This window comes from Apis cerana, linkage group LG4 (assembly GCF_029169275.1).
Source record: "Apis cerana isolate GH-2021 linkage group LG4, AcerK_1.0, whole genome shotgun sequence".
In the NCBI taxonomy this organism is placed as follows: Eukaryota; Metazoa; Arthropoda; class Insecta; order Hymenoptera; family Apidae; genus Apis; species Apis cerana.
In genome coordinates, this window is record NC_083855.1 from 4,788,256 (window position 1) to 4,814,900 (window position 26,645).

A 26,645-nucleotide genomic window follows, 5' to 3' on the forward strand; every position below is an offset into this window, starting at 1 on the left:
CAAAGATAATATTTAGTTGATTTTTGGAACAGTACTGAATATTCGTAGGTTTAGTCTTCAGACAGTTTCGAGTTTGCGCTACTCGCAGTGGAAGACATCGATATGTCAATACTTCTACGATATAAAATCTTTAAAGAAAGTATGATGTCGTAAAAATATAAAAATATACTCAAAAAATAATCGTAGTTACGATAGTGATTAGGTTATGAAAAAGTCGAACAAATATTGGACAGGTGTGGGTAACATTTCAACAGTGTGTTTGTCCGAAGTAAAGAGGGACCGTGAGGACCTCGAAGACAGTCTTCCGACTTTTTACATGAAGGAACAAGATATTCCTGAATATCTTGAAGGCTGTGGTTTAACCACCTGTACAGCCAGCGACATGCCTGAGGATGTAGATGTTCTACGGGATAATAAAGAACACACAAAAGAAAAAAAATTATCATCTGCGTCCATAGCAGGACCTGATACTAAAAAAACAGTAACTGTCAAACATCCCGAATCAAATAAACCGAAACCAACTACAAAAAAAGGCAAACCGATACAAGCAGATTTAGATGTTTCTAAAGAATTTACAAGATGTAGAGAAGAATGCTTAGAACGGCTGGATTTAAGTAAATCTAACATTACTCATTTACCAAGTACGGTACGAGATTTGACGCACTTAATCGAGTTTTATCTATACGGTAATAAACTCGTAACATTACCGCCAGAAATCGGTTGTCTTGGAAATTTGGAAACATTAGCTTTGAGTGAAAATTCTCTAACAAGTTTACCAAATACATTAGAGAATTTGAAATCTTTAAGAGTTCTTGATTTAAGGCATAACAAGTTGAGTGAAATACCTGATGTCGTGTACAAGTTGACGAATCTCACAACTTTATTTTTACGCTTTAATCGAGTTCGATATGTAAGTGATAATATACGCAATTTGACAAATTTGACAATGCTAAGTTTGAGAGAAAATAAAATCAGAGAACTTCCAGCTGGTATTGGCAAATTAATCAATTTGATAACATTTGATGTTTCTCATAATCATTTGGAACATTTACCTGAAGAAATTGGAAATTGTGTCCAGTTATCTACACTTGATTTGCAACATAATGAGCTTTTGGATATTCCAGATACAATTGGAAATCTAATCTCATTAACAAGATTAGGACTCAGATATAATAGATTAACTAATATTCCAAAGTCCTTAGCAAATTGTAAATTAATGGATGAATTTAGTGTAGAAGGAAATCAAGTATCTCAATTACCAGATGGACTACTTGCAAGTCTCTCTGATTTAACAACAATCACATTATCTCGGAATGCTTTTACTGCATATCCATCAGGAGGACCAGCTCAGTTTACAAATGTTTATTCTATCAATCTTGAACATAATAAAATAGATAAAATACCATATGGTATTTTTTCTAGAGCAAAGAATCTTGCAAAGTTAAATATGAAAGAAAATCAATTAACTGCTTTACCATTAGATATTGGTACATGGATTAATATGGTTGAATTAAATTTGGGTACAAATCAACTTACAAAAATTCCTGATGATATTCAATGCCTTCAAAATTTAGAAGTTTTAATATTATCTAATAATTTATTAAAACGTATTCCTGCCAGCATAGCAAATTTACGTAAACTCAGAGTGTTAGATCTTGAAGAGAATAAAATTGAATCTTTACCAAATGAAATTGGTTTTCTAAGAGACTTGCAGAAGTTAATTTTACAATCGAATCAGGTAACTTCTTTACCAAGAGCAATTGGACATTTAACAAATTTAACTTATTTAAGTGTTGGAGAAAATAATCTAAACTATTTACCTGAAGAAATTGGTACATTAGAAAATTTAGATTCACTTTATGTAAATGATAATGCTAATTTACATAATTTACCATTTGAATTAGCTCTATGCACAAATCTCAGTATTATGTCAATTGAAAATTGTCCACTTTCTCAAATACCACCAGAAATAGTTGCAGGAGGACCTTCTTTAGTAATTCAGTTTTTAAAAATGCAAGGACCCTATCGATCCATGTAACAAATTTAAAAAATTATTTTATGATTTAGATGTCGATTCTTAATAAGAGTGATACAAAAACAAATGATATTTGATATCAATATTTATTAATATTAAATTTTCACTGTAATGATCTCACATCAATAAAAATTATATTAATATAAATATATAATATGAAAAAAATGTGCATATATTTGTATTCTGATAAGATGAACTATAAATAATCATATATCTGCGATACATTTTCAATGATACATGAGAAAAGAAACATATATATAAATATATTGTAATTGTAATTGTAAAATTGGTGCTTCAAAATATGCACAACAAATAATAAAACTACAAGAAAATGAAGTCATAATAAAATATTTTAGATACAATAAAAAAAACATTACTCACATTTTATTAATATGATATAATTTATGATATTTTATTCATCTATTTTATCTATTTTATATATATATTATTTACCAATCTTATAAAATGTAATATATCATAATTTGCATGCAATATATTGTTTTACTATTGTATATTATAATTCTATATTATAATTATTTTATAATTTGATAACTTGATAATATTTATGCCATAGCAAATTCATTGAATTTACAGATTTATTACACAGATACCTGAAAATATTCTTAAATATATAATTATTATTTTCAGGATATAAAATTATATATATTATAAATTATATATATATATATGAAATGAATAATAAATTATTCAACTGAAAATATACAATTAAGAATCGGCATCAACAGTTTTACATTTCAGTTACTGCTATTCATTGCCATATAAACAAAATATTTTGATGATAAAATTAAACTAATTTTTAAAATAATAAGTTTACCTTGTAATATAGTATGAAAGTATATATTATTAGTTATTTCATGTTACAATATTATTATGAATGCTTCAATTATAAGAAATTTTATAAGAAACTATTCTTCCAGAAAAAAACATCTATTTATATAATTTAATACATGCTATAATGAATAATGTATTATTTTTTTTATTTCTAAAACTATATATGATGAAATTTTATATTTAAACATCATGAATAATTACAAAAAAAAAATTTTTTTATATTTGTTAAATAAGCTGCAATATTAAGCAATTATTTATACTTCATTTATTTATATTTAAATAAATTTACAAAATTAAAATTTATAAAAATTTTTAATAAATAAATTATGTTTTTATAATTATTGAAATTAAAATATTTCATTAAATATGTGAATATTATATATTATTTAATTTTGGCAATATATTATTATTAAATCATTTTTTGCTAAGTTCCATAGATAATAACTTTTAATTAATTATTTAAAAAAGTAAACATTTTTTTGATATTAAAGTTTTTGTATATGTATTAAAATGTGTGTAATACTAATATATATTATAAATAATAGTATTACACATATTATTTTATGGTTAATTATATATAAACTTAGATATATATGTATATATGTATGTTTATATTGGATTTATGAAGTTGATTGGATTTTATTTATAACCATATAGCAATATATTGATTTTTTTACACATATTACATATTTCTATATACATGTGAATACCTGATAAGTATATTATTTTCTTGTTTAGAAATTATAATATTAATAAAAATAATCACAAAAATTTGATTTATAATCCATATTATTATGCAATGGCTGTGCAATAACAAATTAAATAATTAGCACAATTCTATATTTATTAATTGTAACTCAAAATAATATTATATTAATATATATCATGTAATATAATTAACAAACAGATATTTTTTACTCATTAATTAATGTTCTTTCAATATATTAAAAGCATTTATCATATGCTTAATAAAAAAAAAATTATAAATGTTGTAAAACATGTAGGATAAATATTGATATTCATGTATTCTCATTCAATTTTATTAAGTTACAACACTTTATAAATAAAAATGCAAAATTTTAATTTTATAAATTATTAAAATACATAATGGAACTTAGCAAATTTTTAATTATAATTAAAAAAAATATATGTCTGTTCTGTAATTACTCATTGATGTATGTAAGTGTATGATTTATTATATGTCTATTTATATAGTTTTTTCCATAATAGTTATGTTTCAAATATTATAATATAATATATTTATATTAAACTTTGTCTTTCAAACTTCTACTTCATGGAATAAAGACCGATAATAATATTGCATAAGATTTAACTTCATATTAAAATTTTTTTCTTTATGTAATAATAAATTTTATAAATAATACTAATAATATATGTTTTATGCAATTATGTAATAATATATAAGTTGATTGAAAGTTAATGTCAATTTATAGGATTTATGTCAAAATGATTATTTTTTAATTGAACAATAATAATTATGTATATAATTTATAAAATATCATACATTTACCTTCTTTACTAAAAAGATGTACAAAATGTTGAAACTAAGATATCATTTTCTTTTAACAATATATGTGTATGTTTAACACATATTAAAATAGAATATCAGAATATATGCAAAAGTTGCCAAAAGAAATACTACAATAAGAATTATTGTGATAAACTGTTCAACAGTTTTAAAATATGTAAGTAATATATTATATTGTATGATTGGAAAATGATTAAAATTTATATTAAAATTTAAAATAAATTGCTTCTCAAATTATAATCTTGTTGAATAGTCTATCAAGTGCGACATTATATGTATAATTTTAAAATCATGATATTAATGTAATTCAATATACATATATGATTATATAAAATGCTGTATATTTCTAAATATATAAATATATTATAAACATTTCAGAATTTTTTATTTTATTATAGGTATCATTTATAATGCTACAATTAACTTAAAATTTTTTATTATATATCAATTTTTTTTATAATATGTTACAAATTATTGAATTATTTTTAGGAAATTAAATATATATATTTTTTTATAATGTTCTTAATTTTTTTTTCTTATTCCGAATTTTTTATACTTTTTTCAAATTTAAGAGAAATATGACTACGTTTTTTCATAATAAATCTGCCAAACTTTACATTGGTTTTAACATTATAACACTATAATATAAAATATGTATATGAATATATATATAGTAAAAAGTATATACATTAATAAATCATACTATAAATAATAAATATTCTATACTTCTTTAGATCCTTCAATGATATTAGGAGAACAAGATAAAAGTTTATTTTCTTTAACATTATCATGAAAAGTAGATTTTTCAAATAATTTTTTTGCACTTATAAATCTTTCAGATGTACTTGTTGACTTCTGATTAATATTTATATTACATAAATTCAAAGAATTTTCTGTAGTAGTTATTAATCTAAAATTAAAATAAAATTAATATATATATATAAATAATTTTTTTAATTCAAAATATTTATGAACATAAATATTACTTTATTTAATTATAATTATACCTTATGAGTTCTAATAATTCTTTTGAAAATAATTTTAAATTATCTAAAATAAATTTATAATTTTTTAAATCTTTTTCTATATTTTTATCACAAATTAAATTTATTTGATTATTAATAATGTTAATTTCATCTTTTAATTTCAATATTATATTATACATATTGATTTCTTTTAAATTTTCATTAATTATATTATATTCACATTCATGAAATTTGTTTAATTCCATATTAGTTTTATTAGAATTTGTATTAAAAATAGAATTAAATTTATGCATTAAAGAAAAATTCCAAATTTTATTACAAAATTCATCTTCTTTAATCCAAACACTGTAATTTATATTATCCTATAAAATGACAATCTATTTTAAATCAGTATAAAATTAAAAATATATAATTATGAAATACATAATTTAATTAATATATTAATATTTAAAAAATATTAATTTATTTAAGATTTTTTAAAAATTATCAGAAAAATTAATTACTATTATATCATTTTATTTTATGTTATTATTTATTTATATCTTATAGTATATAGTATAAATTTATTAATAATTTATTTTTATTCATTAATAATTTACCAATTCTTTATGTTTTTCTTTAAGAGTTTTTTTTTTGAGTTGAAGAGTATTATTTCTTATATTTAAAATATTCTTGACAATTTTTAATTCTGTATTTTTATTAACATATTTTATTAAATATTCATCATCTAAAGAAGACATAATTTTTTAATATGTATAGATATGTATATTAATTATTATAAAAATATATCATAAATATATTCATAATTAAATGCATTTTTATGTTATATTATCTATATTTATTATTATTTTCGTATCACATGAGATATTATCGATTTAGAATAAACTGAGATAACAATTCTATTGAAATAAAAGAAATTCTAATTAAATGCAACAATTACAAATATATAAAACACATATATCATTTTTATTTGAAATATTTTTTTATGTTACAATTTTTAATTTCTGACATGATCGGTAATACAGAACATAAGATATAAAATCTCATAAGATTGTAGTTCTATTTTATATATGATCTATGATTATTAAATAAGAATATCATTTTTTTTTAAAAAGCCATATTTGCAAATATCTATTTATCATAATTTATTTTTTAAATTGTGAGAAGTAACTGATTTATTGAATATTAAAAATTAATAAATCAAAAAATTTTATATCTATTTTTTTTTTTTTTTTTTTTTCAGTCTTATAATATTAGTAGTGATTCTTGATTGGTGATTTTCATTAAAATATTGTCAAATAAACTACCATATATGTATATATAGTATCTTCAAAAGCTATTTATATTATGGTGTGTGATGGAAGCTTATTGAGTAAAGTAACCTATTTCGTATATAAACAAACTTCATTTGAAATTTTATTCAGCATCGAATATATATAACGGATGAAATATTTTAAAGTATGAATATAAATATAACATGAATTCGAACGGTCTGAAAGCATTAAAAAAAAGGTTAGTATAAATTTGAAATATTTTTTAATTTTTCTTTCCTCAGCAATTAATAAAATAAAATATATTTTTACGAAAATTTAAAAATTAGAAAATAATAAATATATCATAGCATATAATTACAAATAATTTAAGCTATTTTCTATTAACTATGCAGCAATTCTTATCCACAAAAAATACGATGTCAAAAATGCTTAGAAATAGGACATTGGAGTTATGAATGTAAAGGAAAGAGGAAATATTTACATAGATCTTCACGTACATCACAACTGAAGAAAGCTTTAATGAAACAACAAGAACCTAATAGGTAAATTTATAAAAGATGATTTAAGTTTTAAAGTTCAAAAAACATAATATTAATAAATTGCATATTTACAGTGAAGAACAGAAGAAAGAAGTAAAAAAAAGTCGTTTACAGAAAAAAATGAAAGGAGAATTTAGTAGTTCCAGTAATACAAATTCTAGTGCTGAAAGCAGCAGTAGTAGCAATGATAGTAGCACTAGTAGTTCATCTTCAGATAGTGAATCAGACTCTAGTGATAGTGTTTCTAGTAGTAGCAGTGGTAGTAGCAGCAGCAGCAGCAGTAGCAGTAGCAGTAGTAGTAGTAGTAGTAGCAGAAGTAGTAACCATTGTAACAATTTTCTATTTTCACAAAGATATAATGTTTAAACTATTTTAGATAAAAAAACAAAAATCTTTCAATAGATCCATTTTTTAAATATTTATGAAATATTTGAATAATTCATATACAATAAATAAATATATATATAATATATATATATATATTATATATATATAATAATAATAATTTCATTGTACAAAATTAAGATATCTAAAAAGTACTTATATGTAACATAATTTTAAATAATAATTTATATAACGCGTCTTGTAACAGAATTTTGTTATTTATATATATTGATACAATACTTCTTAATTATATCAATGTTTGTAACTAAACAAGGTCATAATTTTGTACCAAGAACATTTTCATAAATTAGAAAGTATTTACTTATAAAATCAAGAATGTGAAATATAAGTGTTATAAGATTTAGTAAAACGAATTAATTTTTTATTGAACTAATATATCAAAATGTAACTCATTGTAAAAATTATGTTAATATGATGAACAATATCATGTTGTAAATAAAATTATGATTGCATTCCTAATTATTTTTAGTTTCTTCAGTCATCAATAGTTTCAGGAAGTGTTTGTATTATTACTTTTCTTTTTGAATCATAAATAAAATTATTTGATTTGAAAATATCACTTTCATAAAATGGTTGAAGATTGTGTATATCGATTTGTTTAGCCTAAAAGAAAAGGAAGATTTAATCATTGAAGTTTACAAATTTATAAAATAAATAAATAATTTATACCCGATCTAATAGATCTTTTTCCGAAATTTCAATTGTTGTAATACGATTTCCGCGAATAGCTTTTTGAAACGCTAAAGTATCTAATGTGAGCTGTCTAAGTATATAATATAGAAGTTCAGTATGATTTTTCTGAAATGATAGATATTTCTGGAAGGTCTAAAAAATAATAAAACATTTATTACAATTTTAATAAAATTGTTGTATATGTTATATTTATTATTATATTATATTTTGCACTATTTGTACTTACTTGGCGCATACTTTTCATTACTGAATATTTTTGTGTATCAACAAAACTATCAAGCATCATTCTAATAGCAAGATTGATATCAGTTTCTTGAACATGATCACGCAAATGCATTTTAGCACTTGCTTCAGCCATACGTATAATACTTTCTATGTGTCGTACAGTAATTGGTAAGCTTCCAGTGGCCTATTAATCGTTAAAATATATATTTTTGAGAATTTTTATAAATATTACATAAATATTTCTAACTTACCAAACTTTCTTGTCTTAATTGACTGTATAATTTTGCTACTTTATCTTGATCAATATTCGTTAATTTGGGATGAATGTTTTGTCGTGCATAAACTATATATTTTTTTAGAAGATCTTGTGGAATAGATATATCATGTGTATTATCTATAGTAGATATTACTTTTCCTGCATTTGTTGGATGATGTTTTATATGAGAGTTTACAACAAATTTAGCCAAATGTCGATCTTGCATAGGATCTATTTCATCTTTAACCACACAAAGAATATCAAAACGAGATAAAATTGGTTCTGATAAATCTACCTAAGTAAAAAAAGAAAAAAATATAAAAATATAAATTTATTATATTTTTTTTATATTCATGTATATCATACATTTTCTGAAAATGTCATACTAGCATCATATCTTCCTCCAATGGGATTAGATGCAGCTATTACTGAACATCTAGCATTAAGTGATGTAACAATCCCAACTTTTGAAATAGAAATACTTTGTTGTTCCATAGCTTCATGAATAGATGTTCTATCTTGATCATTCATCTAAAAATATAATATAAAACATAATGTTTATATTTTATCACAAATATTTTATAAAATATACCTTATCAAATTCATCAATAAGACAAATTCCATGATCAGCAAGAACCAAGGCACCAGCTTCTAATGTCCACTCACGAGTTGTTGGTGATTTTCTTACAAAAGCAGTTAATCCTACAGCTGAAGCTCCTTGACCTGTTGTAAATACTGATCTTGGTGCAATTTTTTCAACATATTTTAAGAATTGAGATTTAGCTGTTCCTGGATCTCCACATAATAACACATTGATATCTCCTCTGACTTTATGTTTGTTACCTAAATAATTATAAGAATTTTGTATAAATTACTATACTATTTTACTATAGAAGAAAATATGTAGAAATCAATACTGAAAATGAAAATACCAGGATTTTTTGGCTCTCCTCCAAATATTGCTAATGCTAAAGCTCTCTTTGTATATTCATGACCATAAATTGATGGAGCAATACTTGCAATAATGCGATCAGTAATTTGATGATCTTTGCTTAAACCAATAATACTAGAAACATCTTCTTCAGTCAAAGATTCTACAATTTCTTTAGAATCTTTTACTTGTAAGTGATTAGCAAGAAGAACCGTTGCAAATACTGGAAAACCCTTAAATAATAAATAAATATTAAGTAATTAACATAATATTTTTTAAAATAAGCATATTAAATAACTTTTACTTGTTCTGTATTTAAAGAACCATCATAATTATTTGTATAAATAGCTGTAACATCTACTTCATCCCCAGGTTTACAACGATCACAGAGATCTGATAAAAGAATACATTCTTTACTTCTAGGAATTCTTCCTGCAGGAATTTTGCCTGGTGATTCTTGAATTGTAATTTTTTGATAATTTCTATATATTGTTTGCTCCATATTAATCTGCAATTAATATAAATATAAATATACAAAATAAATTTAATAAATATATAAATAATATATACCATGAAAGGTCCAATGCTTTGACATTCAGGACATGAACCAGGTTTAACTTCAGTATTTTGATTTTGTACAAAAGGACCAAGAATATATCCACATTTTGTACAATCATATTTTACAACAGACAATTGTGGTAATACTCCTGTAGTTGCAGTAACAACTCCTAGAGTACGGACTAGTTGATTCAAATGTAATTTCCTAATTTTTATTATGAATACATTATTTTTTATAAAATAATAGAGTTTATAAAAAAATATAAATAGTTATATTTTACCTAAATGTACGAATTTCTTCTATTAATGGTAATTCTGATATTCTAACATGAATCTCACTTGTAACTCTTTCATAACTAGGAAATATAGTTAATACCAATTCTTTTGCTACTTCATCAAATATTTCTAACATTTGAAACGGTGCTTCTGGTAAAAAATATGCCAATACATGCTCTTTACTAGCAAGTATAGGGAATTCCACAATAAAGCTAGACTATTAAAAAATGAAATTTTTTTTATATCTTAATAAAATTATTATTAGAGAATTAATAATGGAAAATATACTTGATTACTCTCGCACATATGACGAATTCGTTCTTTATACATGTACTGTCCTTTTGAATTAGTATGTGTACGAAGAAAGCTTTTAAAACGATTAGAAATTTCAGTTTTGGGTCCTAACATAGATACCCATTCTTTAACTGAATGGCCCTTAGTATCTTCTAAATTTTCAATAGATTCAATCATCTATACAAATAAATATATAAATAAAATATTTTTTTGTAATAATAAAATAAGTGATATATGATAATAGATAAGAATCTTACTTCTGTGTCTTCAATTTCACCTACTGCTGCTTTTTCAGCCATACGTCTTTTACGAGCTTGCATTTCTTCTTCATCACTTTCATCTTAAATGTGTAAAAATATATATTATATTTGAAAAAATATATTTATTATCATTATAAAACTAATAAAACTAAAAAAACTATACCATAAAGTAAATATCTATCATCTCTGATAATGCCTGCTGCCCGATCTCTTTTATGCATAGCAGCTTCAGCAGCTGCACGTTCTCCTTGAGACATTTCTGAATAATCCTCATCATCTACTACATCTGGATCATATCTATCTAATTCTGGCATAGGACGATAATCACTAAAATATTAAATCAAATTTCATATTAGTATTTTTATATAATAAAAAGTAATATAAATAAATAATAAAAATAAAAATTTACGCTTCCATATTATCCCCAAATAATTCCTCCCCTTCTTCTTCTTCTTCTTCCTGATTAACATCATTGTCATTGCCAAGTAAATCAGATTCATCTTCAAATGGTTCATCTATTTCTGGTGCAGGAGATGTCATTGCTTCTGTATGTCTATCAGAACGTGCAGGACTAGAATCCTAAAAAACATATACATGTAAATATATATATATTTAATATAAAAAAATGATTGAATTAAGAAATCAATGAAAATTAAATTAAATTAAAATAAAAAATAAAATTATTCATTTTTTTAATTTATTTATTATTATATTTATTTATTTATTATATTTCAAAATAATTGATTTGAATATAAATATAAATAATATTTTTTTTTATAAACATAAATCATATTTTATAAATTTAATAAAAATTATAATATTTTTAATATCTTACCATTGTATCGAAATATAGCGGCAATCAAACAAATCCGTAAATAAAAATACTTATAATATTAATAAAAATAATTCTTCTCTCTTCCTATTTTAAGCTTAAACTAAAAAGTACGTATGAATTGGCGGGAATTTCTTTAAGACTTATTTAGTCATGCCAACATTTTTTAATAAATAACTATAATTGACCAATAGTAGAAATTCTTTATACAAAATAAATGAAATTATTGGATAATAAAGTTTGTTATATGTATTTTCATTAATTCATTTTTCATTAATTGTAATTAATTGATATGATATAAATTGTTCTATAAAAAAATTGTTTTTTTATAAAAAAAATATAAAAAATATATAATAAAACAGAATAAAACAATAAAATTTATATAATTTTTATTTTTTACTGACATTTGTTGAACAAGAAGTGTGTTTTAAAAAGTATAAAGATTGTAATTTATCTACTACAGAAGTAATTTCTGCTTGTATATTTGCTGCTCTTACAATAAGATAAAGAGATTCTTGAAAACGTTTTTGTGCAATTCGTAAACTCTGTGGGACCAATACTCCAAACCATTTTATAGGATCTTGAATCTCATTTCCAATTTTATCTAACTTTTTTAAACTTATATCAAAATTTGGAATAATTTTTCCAGTTTCCTCAGTTAATTTTGTTTCTAATTCAAATAATGTAACTACTCTATCATCATCAACTGGAATCTGTAAAACACTTATACTTTCTTTGCCACGTATGTATTTGGCTTTAGCTAATTCAATGTAACCATCACGCAATATTTTTTCCATTTGGACATTGATATTAATTTTTTCTTCTATTAACTCTAAATTACGCAATAAATTTTCATCAATAGCTTTACATATGTCATCTATACTTTCATGCATATTGTGTATTATTGGATTTATTACAATATGATATGGAGTATAATCTAAAATATAAAATTATATTGTTAATAATAATATTAACTTTAATATATATATTAAATTATTATACATATTTTTATATACTAATTTTTTGTACATACCAAGAATGTTTTTTTTATGTTTTTTATAAATTATTATGGTTTAATAATAATTATATCGTCTTTATAAATAATTATTTTAATAATTAGTTTTAGTTCAGTAAAAACAAATTGTTTATATGTAATTCAATTCATTTATTTTATTTTCTTTTAAATAATAATGACATGTCATTTCCAAAACTATCAGAATTAGAGCATTTGGCTACACTGCTATTAACTAAAGTATGTGGGTGTTATAAAATTGGTACATCGTATAATTTTATGAATATAAACAATGGCAGTTAAAGAAAAGCAAACGGATACTTCTATTGATGAAATAGAATGGAATATTGAAAATGAAATTCAATTATTCTTTGCTATGAATGGTCATAAACCCGTTGGTAAGATTTAGATTCATATAATGCTCTAGGTTATATTTACATCGATGAAATAAAAAAAAAATAAATATTTAATATTATATAAAATTCTACATAAAAGAAATATCTAATTTTACATAAAAGAAGATGTCTATTTAATTAGATGTCGTTAAATTTTTTTTAAGGTATTAATAAATATTTTCACATGATTTGCATATGGGAAAAATTTCGTGCTGCAATTCACAAGGATGTATCATTAAAAACAATTTGGGAACATTTAGAATCAATGTATGATCTAATGGCTCTGGTACTTACTATTACTTTAAAAAATTAATTATAATCAATTAAAATAATCTTGATGATTTATTTAAACTATTATAGGATGATATGGAAGATTTACCATTTCCCAGTCAAGAGATAGATTTTTCTTTACCAGAACAAGAATTTTTGGGACCAATTAAATCTCGAAAAAGAGAAGAACCAGAATTAAAGCTAAAAGAACAAAGAGATAAATTTAAAGAACTTAAGAAAGAAAAAGATTTTAAAGATATTATGAAAAAAGATACTGTTCTTCGTGATCTTAAAGGAAGTAAAGATATTGATAAAAAAAAGGAAGAATTTAAAAAATATGTAAAAGACATAGAACTCAAAAAAGATAAACTCAGAGAAATTAAAGACATTAGAAAAGACTATAAATCTCCTAAAGGACGATCAAAGGGAAAGGATGATGTTGAAGAAATAGGTATATATATATATATTTTTTAGAGATTAGAAGAAATTAAATAATTTCTTTATTATTTAGCTTCAAATAGTAAGAAGGAACGTAAAGATTCTGATTCTGGTCGAGAAAGTTTAAAAAGAGGTCCAAAACGACCAACAAGACAAAGTGTGGATTGCACATCTAAAGCATCCTCTAGTCCACGTGATACACCTCCACCAAAACGAAGGAGAATATAACAATTTGTTTTAAGTTATAATATATACATTGTATAAACATTGTTTGAATTTTAATATGTGAATAAAATGTGAATCGTGTATTTTTCTGTACATGAAACACATGATAACTAATACTTTAAAATTCAATTTTATAAAAAAAAATTTATATTAAGTCATTGTAAATATTCTGTAATGAATGCAAAAAAGTATTAAATGTTTATTAAAATTTATAATTTTTTTTGCAAAAAAAAAACAATATTAAGATAATCAGTATAATTTATTAAGTAATCTAGTGATTACAATAAAAATCATATGTTATGAAAATAGATAAATAAAGCAAAAATTTGTATTAATTACTCATTAATCAATATTTATTACAAAGATTGTAACATCTTCATTGACACATATATGTAAAAATTAAATGATTAAAAATTTGGCCATACTGAGTTTATCTGTGCTATTGGAATAATGGATGATCCTCATTTTTGTCGGTGGAATGAATTGTATTATTATATTATTAAAATCCAGACACTATAGAAGATTTTTACGTGTCGGAGATAAATTTTTCCATTTATCGAAGTCTTCTTGCTTCACGTTCAGATTCCAGTAAGGTTAAGAGATCACCTTCTCGTACTGGTCCTTTTACATTTCTAATAATTTGTCGATTTTGTTCACCCAAAAATTCGACTTTTACTTGCGTACATTGTCCTTGTGAACCTGTTCGTCCTAAGACTTTTATAACACGAGCCAAAACTACTGGTTTATCCATGTTGTCTCACGTGGCTTTAAAACGACAGAAAGATGTTTTACGGAAATGAAAGAATCTTCACAATCCAGTAATAAAAATGGCAACTTCCGGTTTGTTTATCCAGCAAAATTATCATTGTGTTTATATAAATAATATGTTAATAAATGTTAAATGTGTTAATAAAATAAAAAAATAGATAAAAATATGTTTATAATTAGTAAGATATACTTTGTAAAAATAAAAATTATTTAATTATCTTAAACAAATGTTGTTATTATCATTATAATTTATCTATTAATAGATGGCGTTTTGAATTTAAACGTTTTTAATATATTTTTATATACTTATTAAAAGTAATGAATATGTTATATTATAATTATTTCTTAAATTATTTTATATAGTTATCATGAAAACTTTTATTATTATTATCAGAAACTTAAAAACTTTTTAAAATTGATTGATTGCTCAATTGTTATTTTGGTTTTTAATAAATTATATATTATAAATTAGTTATACAGTTATAAATTATATATTATAAATTTTTATATATTTTGACAACATGTATTTATACTTATCAGATTTATAATATCTTAAAATATTTCAATGCAGCAACAAGTTAGAAAATCTAACTTGATTACTACAATTTAAATGATAATGTAAAGAAAATAAAATAATAAAATAAAATATAATCGTAATGAATATATCCAGAAGTTATTGTCGAATTTCAATATCTGATATGTAATTCTATTTTATATAAACTTTTAATTAATAATAATCAATCAATCAATCAAAATTAAAATTCAATTTTAAATGCATAAATTTCAAGTCACAAGTTTTTATAGTATATCATGCTTAATTAAGATGTAAATAATATGTTTAGTTCATTAAGTCTCTATTAAATAATAATAAAAATATTAAATGCATTTTAATAAAAAGTGCTAATTAGATTTGAATTAAACTTATTCTTGAAAGAATATTAAACTCTTATTGTTCTTTAATATATAATCAATATTGCGATTTATCACTCTAAACAACATACTACTCAAGTACAAACAACAACAGTTAATTTTTTAAACACAAAATATCGTTTTTTCAATTTCAGTACTAATAATACAATCAAAAATAAAATAGCAATCAAATATTTAAAATATTTAATACATTTTTGCATACAAATCTTGCAACATTATTCTAGAAAAAAAATTTGTTCTTAAATAATTCAAATCTCTTTTTAAATAAAGTACTTTTTTTTATATATAATTTGTTAAAGAATTTCACGTTCGTGAAAACTGTTATATATTTTATTTTTTGTATATTTTGAAGTAAAAATGAACTACTAATTATTATACTAAAGATGCTTGTACTTGTTTAAATATAATGAAATCCTTTGCTATAATGAAAGTGGACCCTGATATACACTTGTCATGATTACAAAAGCACCCATTTTAGCAAATAATACAATTACATCATCGAATATATAATGTATATACTGTACGTCACGAATAACTCTTTACAATCAGTCAAAAATTCATTTTTATTTGTAGTTCCCATTTTTCCAACAATAATGTTGAAAGCTAGCAAAGCTTTAAAAGAGAAATCTCTTAGACTCAAAATACTGTATGCATTCACGAATTATTTTTCGAAAATGATAGTATTTGAGTACTTCTTATTTGTGTCTTTGTTGTGTTATATCCCAGAGCAATTTCCAAACTAATATGGAAATATAATCATATTGGATAACGAACGTTTGACACTAGTGTACAACACTGAATGAAATAATCAATCAACTAATAATATTCATAAAACTTTTACTGCCACAAATTGGTGGAAAGCGTTTGTCCGGGAAGTGGAGTAGTAGTGGATTTTCCTGATGTACTTGAAAAACTCGTGGCACCTAAAGAAAGTTGTGCCATTTGTTGTGGTAACTGAAATATATAAATATATTTATAATTTTTATTATATCAATATATTATTATATTACACATCTGAATTTATATACCTGAGAACCAAATGCAATAGATTGTTGCTGCTGTTGTGATGTTAAATTAAAAAAAGGATTACTACCAGGAGCTGGTTGAAGATTTTGTGTTAACATTCCACTCCAACCATTATTACTATTAATATTAGATTGTCCTAATTGCATTACCTAATAATATATGAATTAAATAATGTATTAACAAATAGAATAATATTTATAATACATTAATATATGTTATATATACCATTTGAGATTGCATTGTAATGGCAGGATTGGGTACACCATTCATCTGATTTATCTGGCCTACATGTAAACAGTTTCCTAAAGAATTTGATGCCACTGGTCCTAATGGAGTAGAATTCATTGTAATTTGATTTTGACTGATAGGTAATTGATTGGATGTAACAGATATTTGATTGGAAAGTTGATTAAGTTGAGTTAAGGAACTTTGTTGATTTGGAAAACTAGTTTGTTGACCAAATGGTACTACAGTTGGTACTTGTTTATATTGAACAGTAGATTGTTGAGCATACATTCCACCTAAATAAGAATAATATAAAAAAAAATTGCATCAATATTTTGATCATAGTAATGAATAAATAAATATACCAGGAACTCCAAACATTGTTGATTGTTGATTACTTGATGTACCATACAAGGCTAAAATACTATCTTTGGACATTTTATTTTTTTCTTGAAGTGATGGTGCTGGTTGATCAAAGAAACTTTCTTCTTCAGTTTTACTTATTGTTGTTGATACACTTGTGGTTGTACTAGAAATATTATTAGTTGTTGAAGCTACTGAAACTGGAGGTGCAGATAAAAAGGAAGAAAATATATCATCTCCAGCACCATTTATATTTGTTTGATTTGTTGCCGGGGCATCTGTTAAAAATTTTTAAGAAATATAAATATTTTATATTAATAATGAAGTATGTTTAAAAAAAAATATACCTAAGCCTAGTAAATCTAAGGTTGCAGAATTATTTGCTCTATTAAGTTTAGGACTAACAGAGCTTTTAGGTTTTGGCAACTGAGGCACTACTTCTGACTTTTTTACAGGTGGAAGTATAGCTTGATTATTAGATGTTTTAGAATTTTCCTTTTTCCTTCTACGTTGTCTTTCTGCTTCTTCATCAAGTTCTTTATCCCAATTAACCTATATATTTATTAAAAAAAAGTTTGTACTTAAAGTTTTATATATATATATTATATGATTATAACATATTTTATTAAAATTTTAATATATTACCTTTGGTAAAGGAGGTGGTACCCATTCTCTAGCTATATATTTTTTATGTTCATACTTTGCACGAATAAAACTTTCAAGACTGCAAACTGTTTGAGGTCTTCGAAAACTATCTGGAAGATTTGCTTCATATACTGCCCTTGCACGGGAATTACCCATTTGTTGTAAACTCTAAAAATAAAAATGTGATGCAATTTTTGATATTAAGTTCTTTTTATCAATAATTAATTATCAAATTATCAAAAAATATTGATAATTTGAAACATGAAGATATAACTATAAACATACCACTACTTGTTCTGGTGTCCAAGTATCTAAGTTAACAGATTTAACTTTGCTTATATGAACTCCAAGATTTCTATGTATTCCAGCACAACGAATACATAAGAATATACCTAGATTCCAACTAGCCCATCTTGGTCCTATGTAACATATAATGTTATTATATATAAAAAAATATGTTTTTTTATGTTTTTATTCAATAATATAAGAGTATATTATTATAACATTTTATTTTTATATAGAATTTAAATATCAAAATAATACAAATTAAAATAAATTAAGCATTTGGAAGAATTTAAGAAAAAATTTCAGGTTATAATTCTAGAGATTTTGTAGATTTATTATTATAATATGAAATATATAAAATAAAAAAAATTTGTTTATGTAAAAAATCTTTTATTAAAAAATAGAAATAGAAAAATATATTCAAAAATAAGAAATGATGAACTAGAAAAACAAAGTGACGTTTACTCGAAGTCGCTGTCATCTAAGGTTTTATCATAGAAGAATTAAAAATCTATAATATCTTAGTAGATAAAACTAGGTCGTTTTCAAATCAATATCGATGCCATAAATGCATTATTACTTATAAAAATATAATTCTATAACGTTCGTAAGAAATGAATAATATAATGAGAGTTCATCAGTTGAACAGAGACAAGACATTGCTAGAAAATATACAATTGATGCACGAACCTTTTGCATCGCAATCGACACAATACTTGTTATCTTCGTCACGTAGCATCTGTATCAAAAGATTTTGACATTTCTCTTGTATTTGCTTGGAACGTTCTTTTTCCAGGCGGGACGTCATTACTGTATAGTGACGAGTTTTACTGCACACAAATCCAAAACAATGTTTTCTTCTTACAATGCTGAATATACACGAGAGTCGTCAAGTAGTATGCAGTAATGGTCAGCGAACGCCCCCAATAGTTCAATTCGTTACTCATTGAAACGTCATTATAGTTGAAAGAATTTTATTGGATTGTACATTTCAATATCTTAAACAAAATAATAAGTAGATTGTCAATGACTTTATAACATTTATTTTATGTATCTATCTATCAAAAATTCTTTGAATTCTATAGTCACTATTTAAATAAGCAAATACATTAATGCTCCGTCGATAAATCAAGTAATTAATTCGTATATATATATATATATCGTATATATATATATATATATACGATATATATATTCAATAAAATTTTGTACAAAGGTAAATTCTTTTATTATTTTTTTGAGTTACGAGATATAGAACAGATCTATTATTAGAAATAAGATATAAAAGAAAATTTATCATCTTATAAGTTTAAGCACAAATAATATACAAAGCCAATATATGATGTATTTTCTTAACTCATGACGCAAAATCCCTCTAGTATTTTAATATTATTAATAGAATAAAATTACAATATTACTGATAGAAAAAAATTACAATATTGTTATAATTGAAAGTAAAAATTTTAACATCATAAGATATGTGACTTACAATTATATTTTTATATTATTATCTTATAATGTTAAATTTAATAAAAATATTAATCAAAAATAGAATAAGAAATATTCTATTGCAAAAATAAAAAATCATGTGTTCAAATAATATAAAATAACATTTATATTTTAGAATATTTTAAAAAAGAAATTATAAATTGCTATTATAAACAAAATATAGGATCTATCTATTTTGTAGAACTCCTTTTAACTCATTTAACTTTAACTTTCCATGTTTTAAAACCGATTGCGTAAAAAGTATTTAATGTATAGACACAGCAAAATACAGAATATATAAAAATATAGTACATACAATACTTTTTCATGTTTTTCATGAAGAAAGATACAGACACAATAAGAATTAATCATCAGCGCTATCTCTTGAATATTAAAGATATTTCAATTTTAAAATTATTCAATAGTATTGACAATTTTTATTCTATTTTATTATTTACCATATTACTATCTTTAAAGAAATATTTTTGACATTCAAAAGATGGTGTTGATGATCAATTCTTAAATTATTTGTACATAGATTTATAATTATCTTTGAAAGTACGAATCCTTAAAAATTAAGAAAAATATAATTATATAATTATTCAATTGGAAATTCGAATCGGAAGATGTGAAGAAATTAAATAACCTCAGTCTTAATTAATTTATAATATAAAATTTTTTTAAACAAATCGAAAATCATCTTAAGTACCCTTCTTTTATATTTTATAAATTTAATTTTTGCATGCACTTATTAAATATAAATAATAACAATGATCTTTCTATAGATTATTATTATATATTAATATAGAGAACAGTTCAATATAATTAATTTGTAATATTTTCAAAATTATATCTATATGTACACGTGTATCGTAAACCATAAAACAATCGTTTCTTATCTGAACAATAGTAAATTTCAACTTTTTTCAAAATAGAATTTATTCTTGAAACATTATTGACTTTATTGCAATGCTGAAATGATGAAATCGAGAAAGGCGGTGACTCTAGTATAGACTCCAGGAAATCCGGGTTCAGCACATTTATAACCATAGGATACAACTCCTATTTGGTAATAAAACCGATGTTGCGGTAACATTAGAGGTCCTCCGCTATCACCCTGAAATGATCGTAAAAATAAAATTTCATCAAAAGAGAATCAGATAATCTTTAATCTTATAATTGATTATAATTGATATATATTTTATAATGCTTTAAATAATAAATAGTAGATAAAGATATCAAAAAGAAAAGATCAAATTCAAATACCTGACAAGCATCTTTTCCACCTTGTCTGTATGCAGCGCATAATACACGATTATCGATTTCTGCGTCTTTAAATTTGGAATAAGCTTGTTTGCACTGTTCATTACTGATTACTGGTAACTGTACCTCTAATAATATATTGCTAGCTGGTCCTCCTGTGTAAAGATAAAGAAATAATTTGAAACTAGAATTTAATATTGTAATAAAAGTGATTTTAATTACGGGTTTCAGTTGATCCCCATCCAGCAACAAAGGGATAGTTTCGATTGAAGGCATTGTTTCGAAGATTATCTTCTACAGGAAGACAAATGGGATATACGTATTCTGAAAAAATAATAATGAAAACTAAAATATTTAATTGGAAAAATTTAAAAGAGAAGTGTAGAATTTACAATTAAGTCATATAAAAATTTTAAATAAATCTTAGAAAATAGAAAGATTTTTTTCATTAAAGATATATCTTTAATATCTTATTTCTTTAATTTGTTTTTCTAATTTTTAATATCTATAATATTTAATATCTCTTTGAAACAAAATAATAATTGTAAAAAATATTATTTAAATTTACCTGTAAATTGTATATCTTGTGCTAATCTGAGAACGGCAATATCATTTACATATGTTGTAGTACTATAATCAGGATGTATCAATTTATCTTCGACTTCTACTTGAATAGGATGAGCACCATCATCATCTCGTGATAAATCTAAATCTCCGATACGAACCATATATAAATCGTTACGAACTGCGCAATGTGCCGCAGTTAAAACGTGTCTAGCCGATATCAAGGAACCTCCACATAACCATCTTGGTTGCGAAGGATTCAAAGAACTACGAAAACCTAATGCAGCAAGCCAAGGCCAAGCACCTTAAAAAAAAATATGATAAATATTTTCAAATAACTTTTCTTTGAATGAATTAAAATAATTAACTAAAAATTATTTTCGATTTTATATTCAATCGGATAATTTTTATTTAATTAAATAATCTTCGAATATTTCAATGTTTTCATTTTCAACTTGAACTCCAATTATAATTTAATTATTAATAAATTATAATTAATAAATAATAAATAAATTATTTTATTATTCAATAAAAATTATTAAATTGCTTAATAAAAAAAGATCGATATGAATAAGATAATATTTATAATGCATACCAAGTTTAGCTGGGTTACCACCAACTACTCTTGTGTGACTAATATTATTGAAACCACACTGTGGTGGTAACAAGGGTCCATACAAATTTTCTTTTTCTATTTTGCTTTCTCTGTCTGAATTCTTTGGGCAGCAAACGAATGGATCGTTGTTTTCATATCTGCACAGAGATTGCTTAAGGTAGTTTTTGACTTTTAAGCCTTCCTTTTCTAACAATGTTATCAAAAATTGGCAGTTTCTGATATTGATGCATACGCCTGCTTCTTGATTCGGTGTTGTGCATTGATCTGAAATTTTATGCTTGAAATAAAATGTCGGATTAAAATTTTGTTTCATTAGTAAAATTTTATCAAAAGTTATTTTGAGAATTTTTAAAGGATTTTAAAAAATAAATTTAATAATACAGTATCTCTTGAAATTCAAAATAAATAAAATCCTGATTTTTTATATTAAATCGTCATCTGAAATATTTTTACATATTTTGAAATCTATTTTATTTTAAATCATCGATCATATGTTGCTAGATCATATGTACATACAAATAGCAAGAAAGTGCAATTTCATAAAATATGAAACAAATTTTTAGGATTAAAATATATACATCTATTATTAATTGTAATAACAAGCAAATATAGAAGTTTTGATGTTTATATGATAAATTATTAGATAAAATTATTTTATTAAATTTATCTTATTATCATATTTAAATGTAAAATATAAATTTTGAAGTTTCAAAATAATATAATTATAAAAGATATATTTTTGCAAGTAAGAATATTAATTTTTAAATGACGTTTTATTATCATCGGCAACGATCGATTTCCTAGAAAATAAGTTTGAAAATATAATATTTACATTTTCAGTTATAATTTATAACTGAATAACTGAATATATAATTTATTATGGAAAACATTAGTCAGATTGTTAATTTCCGATCAAATTTAAAATTAATAATGAATGATTAACATATTTTAATGCCATTCCCCGAAACATGTATTAGTCAATACGTTATTTAATGACATCATAGTTTTTATAATGTAATTATATGAAACAAGGATAATAACAATGAATTTCATCATGAATTAGCTTAGAATTTTTTAGAAACGTGATATCTTGTAAATATCTTGTAAATATAACGTAACGAAATTACTACTTGAAAATTATAATTTTTCTTTATTGAACTAATTACGTATTATAAAATGCAAATTAGTAGAGGCATAATAGATCAGTTTTTATCAATTTTATATGCTTTGAGTTACGTAAAAAATTTATAGTTTTAATAATAGGTTTGGAATCTATGCTTCAATGATTTGTGATTCATATTTGAAATCAAATGATAATATCGAGAGGATGAAATTAATTTAAATAATATCAAATAATGTAAGTTATCTATATTGTTAATCTTCAAGTTATGTAATTTAATAATACAAATTTTGACTTTTTTTTATTATTTTATTATTATTTTATATTATTTAGGTCAGAATTCCTTATGAAAGATTCCTTTTCATCATTTGAAAATGTAATCTTGATTATACGTCATCGATTACTCAACCTTCTAAATACAATGAGTTCTCATATGATTCATTTTTTTCTCAATTTTCAAATAAAATAATAACAATAATAATAATAATAATTAATTGAAATAATGTTTAAATTATTATGATAAAATTTAGATAAAAAATCTATCTTGTATAAGAAAAAGTTTGGTTTTTATTTTATAATTTTGTTAAAAAAATGAATCTTGTTTAAATTTCAAATAATATATCTTATTAATATTTTTCTTTAAAATTAAAAAAATTTTAGAGATAACAATAAGAAATTAAAAAATATTTATAGATGACGACATTTATTTCTAAAATATGAACATATGAATTTTTATTTAATTATGTAATGTAAATTATTAGTTGAAGTTATTCTATATTGTTAAATAATATATTGTATTTTATAGTTCGAATATTGATAAATTTAAAAAAAAATTTCCATTAGCCAAGAGAAGGAAATAATTTTAGTGTTAAAAGTTAAATTTACAAATCGTTAACTTCATGAAACTTTACATTTTTAGCACTTCGAAAAAAAAAACGAACGAGTTCATTCGATTTTTATGTTGTCACGTGTAATTTCTTTTTTCACAGATAAATACCAAAAGTATATTTTTCAATTTTGAAAATGCTCGAAGGTTATATGACGCGAATATGTAGGAATTTCAAGTACAAAAAAAACTTGAAACACAAACCTTGAGCATATACCACGTGAATTAATGGTTGCAGAAGACCAATTAACGCCAGACACACAATCAACATCTTGCACTTGGTTATTATTCTAAAATAAGAAATAATTGAGTCAAATTGAAAAAATATTGAAATTGATAATAAAAGAAACTTGGATCATATTATAAGCTATTGTGCTTTATTGTGCTACAAACAAATGTAATTATTTGACAATAGAACTATTGACTTGTAATACATATTTGTAAATACATTACCTGTAGATAATTATATTTAAAGTAGTAATGAAGATAAATGTATTTCTATTTAAATAAAAATTATTTTTAATTTTGTTGAAAATATATCTTTAATAATTACAAAAAAATAATACATTCAAAATTTATATTTTAACTAATTATAATTCTAATGTCAAAACGAATCACATAAATAATAAATTCAAAGGAATTTTATATGCAACTTTTCACTTTTCTTAAAGTATTCGTTTTAAAAATTTACGACAATAACACAATAACACAAAATAGAGATAGAACATATTATGTATTACATAAAAATTGCTTTTACGATAAGTATTGTTTATTCATATTTCATATAATGTTTCAATTGATCATTTTTCAAAAGATGATAGATTTCTGAAATAGTGAACTATTAAAAACAAATCACAATAAATTTCACAAACCTTCTTTCCACACACTTGGCGGTTGACTGAGAGTCTTCCGTCACACGCTCACTTTTAAAAAATTTTACTATTTTTCGATGATGATGTTTTACGCACGCGCAATAGTTATCAATACTATGCACCTTACATTCTTAAGAAAGATTAACACCTTGTTTTTATCCCTTCTTCAGTCTCTTCTTTATCCCTACCATATTATTCGTATTTTCCCTTTACATGGAATTTTGTTGTCACTTTAAATAAATTTAGCGATTATCTTACCATGTTATTTATTGAAATATCATACATATTGTTACTACATATATACAAGAAATAATAGATATCGTATGCATTGCACGCAACATATTTGCATTGCTGATTTCTAGAAAATTAAAAAAATATTAACTCAGTTATGAGAAAAATGAAGGAATTATAAATATGGAATATTCCAGATATTATTTCATAGATATATATCGTACAATCATTACAACAATGATATAACTTAATAACTACGATTTTAGAAAAAAAAATAATTTTGAATAATTTGAATGATTAAAATAACATTAAAATGCCAATTTGAAAATTCATGATTTGAAATTTTATTTATAGAGATTTTATTAGCGACTACCGTATTATTACTATCGCCATGTATTTTTTAATAAACTATTTCGCTTATATATTGAAAATAAAAATAATTTTGTAATTTTCCTTGATGTTTTTTTTCAGAAAAAAAAAAAAATCAATTCTATCGCATGATATTAGATTTTCTTCTAGATCTTTAATTCTTGAAATAAATTAAGAAATATCAGCAAAAGTAGATATATTTTTGACATTTTTAACTTTGATCGTTATTTAAATAATATTATTTAAACATATCTATAGTTGAAATTATTTATATTATTTTCAACAGAATTCATAGAATCATTTCATTCATTTCAAAAGTAACTGAATAAACTATTATAATAACTATTATAACTATTATTATAAAACACGTTTAAAGTTGAAAAATTGTAATTTTTTCAAAAATTGTGAATTCTAGAAAAAAATAACTTGCAGATTCAATGTATTAAAATTTATAAAATCTATTGAAAAATCCATTTATAACATCCATTGAAAGTTACAAGCTACAAAAAAATAATAATAATAAATTTAAAAATTTAAAATATAATAAAATTGATCAAACAATGATTATTAATATAATTTTTAAATTTTTTGAAAGATAAAATTCAAATTTTGATACTTCTGAAAAACAGTATAAAAAAAAATAATACAAAAGTTTTATATTTTTTATAAGATTTTTCATTAAAAAATAT

General features: G+C 22.7%; 7 protein-coding genes across 8 annotated transcripts; 3 read left to right on the plus strand and 4 right to left on the minus strand.

Annotated features, from left to right (window-relative positions):
* Nucleotides 1-33: 33 nt before the first annotated feature.
* LOC107999774 (leucine-rich repeat protein soc-2 homolog) lies at nt 34-4,808 on the plus strand. The gene has a single exon (XM_017059802.3). It carries the CDS (start codon nt 206-208, stop codon nt 2,036-2,038), a length of 1,833 nt encoding a protein of 610 aa, XP_016915291.1. The 5' UTR covers nt 34-205; the 3' UTR covers nt 2,039-4,808.
* Nucleotides 4,809-6,569: 1,761 nt separating this feature from the next.
* Nucleotides 6,570-8,099, plus strand: LOC107999841 (zinc finger CCHC domain-containing protein 10-like). The gene is made up of 3 exons (XM_017059871.3): nt 6,570-6,934; nt 7,089-7,238; nt 7,310-8,099. The coding sequence occupies exons 1-3, from the start codon at nt 6,900-6,902 to the stop codon at nt 7,599-7,601; spliced, it is 477 nt and encodes a 158-aa protein (XP_016915360.1). The 5' UTR covers nt 6,570-6,899; the 3' UTR covers nt 7,602-8,099.
* Nucleotides 7,980-12,199, minus strand: LOC107999751 (DNA replication licensing factor Mcm2). The gene is made up of 15 exons (XM_062073653.1): nt 11,969-12,199; nt 11,543-11,712; nt 11,297-11,460; nt 11,131-11,213; nt 10,868-11,050; nt 10,585-10,796; nt 10,316-10,508; nt 10,050-10,253; nt 9,747-9,978; nt 9,407-9,657; nt 9,181-9,345; nt 8,810-9,109; nt 8,560-8,742; nt 8,310-8,465; nt 7,980-8,243 (listed from the first exon to the last, which is right to left on the minus strand). Exons 1-15 carry the CDS (start codon nt 11,969-11,971, stop codon nt 8,115-8,117), a joined length of 2,628 nt encoding a protein of 875 aa, XP_061929637.1. The 5' UTR covers nt 11,972-12,199; the 3' UTR covers nt 7,980-8,114.
* Nucleotides 12,200-13,238: 1,039 nt separating this feature from the next.
* On the plus strand, nt 13,239-15,133 carry LOC107999876 (MRG/MORF4L-binding protein). Its single transcript, XM_017059921.2, has 4 exons — nt 13,239-13,375; nt 13,537-13,658; nt 13,733-14,093; nt 14,154-15,133. Exons 1-4 carry the CDS (start codon nt 13,270-13,272, stop codon nt 14,306-14,308), a joined length of 744 nt encoding a protein of 247 aa, XP_016915410.1. The 5' UTR covers nt 13,239-13,269; the 3' UTR covers nt 14,309-15,133.
* LOC107999891 (small ribosomal subunit protein eS28) lies at nt 14,546-15,056 on the minus strand. The gene has a single exon (XM_017059944.3). It carries the CDS (start codon nt 15,054-15,056, stop codon nt 14,859-14,861), a length of 198 nt encoding a protein of 65 aa, XP_016915433.1. The 3' UTR covers nt 14,546-14,858.
* LOC108000174 (stromal membrane-associated protein 1) lies at nt 14,546-20,145 on the minus strand. Its single transcript, XM_017060387.3, has 8 exons — nt 19,238-20,145; nt 18,548-18,681; nt 18,263-18,430; nt 17,965-18,169; nt 17,620-17,895; nt 17,255-17,550; nt 17,032-17,178; nt 14,546-16,957 (listed from the first exon to the last, which is right to left on the minus strand). The coding sequence occupies exons 1-8, from the start codon at nt 19,353-19,355 to the stop codon at nt 16,841-16,843; spliced, it is 1,461 nt and encodes a 486-aa protein (XP_016915876.1). The 5' UTR covers nt 19,356-20,145; the 3' UTR covers nt 14,546-16,840.
* Nucleotides 20,146-20,811: 666 nt separating this feature from the next.
* On the minus strand, nt 20,812-25,482 carry LOC107999912 (venom serine protease Bi-VSP). 2 transcript variants are annotated; one of them, XM_017059980.2, is made up of 7 exons: nt 25,357-25,482; nt 24,689-24,774; nt 22,458-22,742; nt 21,867-22,166; nt 21,521-21,622; nt 21,302-21,453; nt 20,812-21,152 (listed from the first exon to the last, which is right to left on the minus strand). In XM_017059980.2, exons 2-7 carry the CDS (start codon nt 24,753-24,755, stop codon nt 20,997-20,999), a joined length of 1,062 nt encoding a protein of 353 aa, XP_016915469.1. In that variant the 5' UTR covers nt 24,756-24,774; nt 25,357-25,482; the 3' UTR covers nt 20,812-20,996. The 2 variants fall into 2 exon arrangements, with proteins under 2 accessions (XP_016915469.1, XP_061929644.1); XM_062073660.1 differs by lacking the exon at nt 25,357-25,482 and adding an exon at nt 24,938-24,979.
* Between the last annotated feature and the right edge of the window lie 1,163 nt (nt 25,483-26,645).

Coding starts and splice junctions, on each gene's coding strand:
- LOC107999774 (XM_017059802.3), top strand. CDS start 206: ATGAAAAAGTCGAACAAATATTGGACAGGTGTGGGTAACATTTCAACA.
- LOC107999841 (XM_017059871.3), top strand. CDS start 6,900: ATGAATTCGAACGGTCTGAAAGCATTAAAAAAAAG. Junction 6,935..7,088: donor CTGAAAGCATTAAAAAAAAG/GTTAGTATAAAT, acceptor TTAACTATGCAG/CAATTCTTATCCACAAAAAA. Junction 7,239..7,309: donor AAACAACAAGAACCTAATAG/GTAAATTTATAA, acceptor GCATATTTACAG/TGAAGAACAGAAGAAAGAAG.
- LOC107999751 (XM_062073653.1), bottom strand. Junction 11,461..11,542: donor TTTGGGGATAATATGGAAGC/GTAAATTTTTAT, acceptor TTAATATTTTAG/TGATTATCGTCCTATGCCAG. Junction 11,051..11,130: donor GTGAAATTGAAGACACAGAA/GTAAGATTCTTA, acceptor TTATTTGTATAG/ATGATTGAATCTATTGAAAA.
- LOC107999876 (XM_017059921.2), top strand. CDS start 13,270: ATGGCAGTTAAAGAAAAGCAAACGGATACTTCTATTGATGAAATAGAA. Junction 13,376..13,536: donor GAATGGTCATAAACCCGTTG/GTAAGATTTAGA, acceptor ATTTTTTTTAAG/GTATTAATAAATATTTTCAC. Junction 13,659..13,732: donor TGTATGATCTAATGGCTCTG/GTACTTACTATT, acceptor AAACTATTATAG/GATGATATGGAAGATTTACC.
- LOC107999891 (XM_017059944.3), bottom strand. CDS start 15,056: ATGGATAAACCAGTAGTTTTGGCTCGTGTTATAAAAGTCTTAGGACGA.
- LOC108000174 (XM_017060387.3), bottom strand. CDS start 19,355: ATGACGTCCCGCCTGGAAAAAGAACGTTCCAAGCAAATACAAGAGAAA. Junction 18,682..19,237: donor TGTCGATTGCGATGCAAAAG/GTTCGTGCATCA, acceptor TATGTTACATAG/GACCAAGATGGGCTAGTTGG. Junction 18,431..18,547: donor GGACACCAGAACAAGTAGTG/GTATGTTTATAG, acceptor TTTTATTTTTAG/AGTTTACAACAAATGGGTAA.
- LOC107999912 (XM_017059980.2), bottom strand. CDS start 24,755: ATGTTGATTGTGTGTCTGGCGTTAATTGGTCTTCTGCAACCATTAATT. Junction 22,167..22,457: donor TGGTAACCCAGCTAAACTTG/GTATGCATTATA, acceptor TTTTTTTTTAAG/GTGCTTGGCCTTGGCTTGCT. Junction 21,153..21,301: donor GTGGAAAAGATGCTTGTCAG/GTATTTGAATTT, acceptor CGATCATTTCAG/GGTGATAGCGGAGGACCTCT.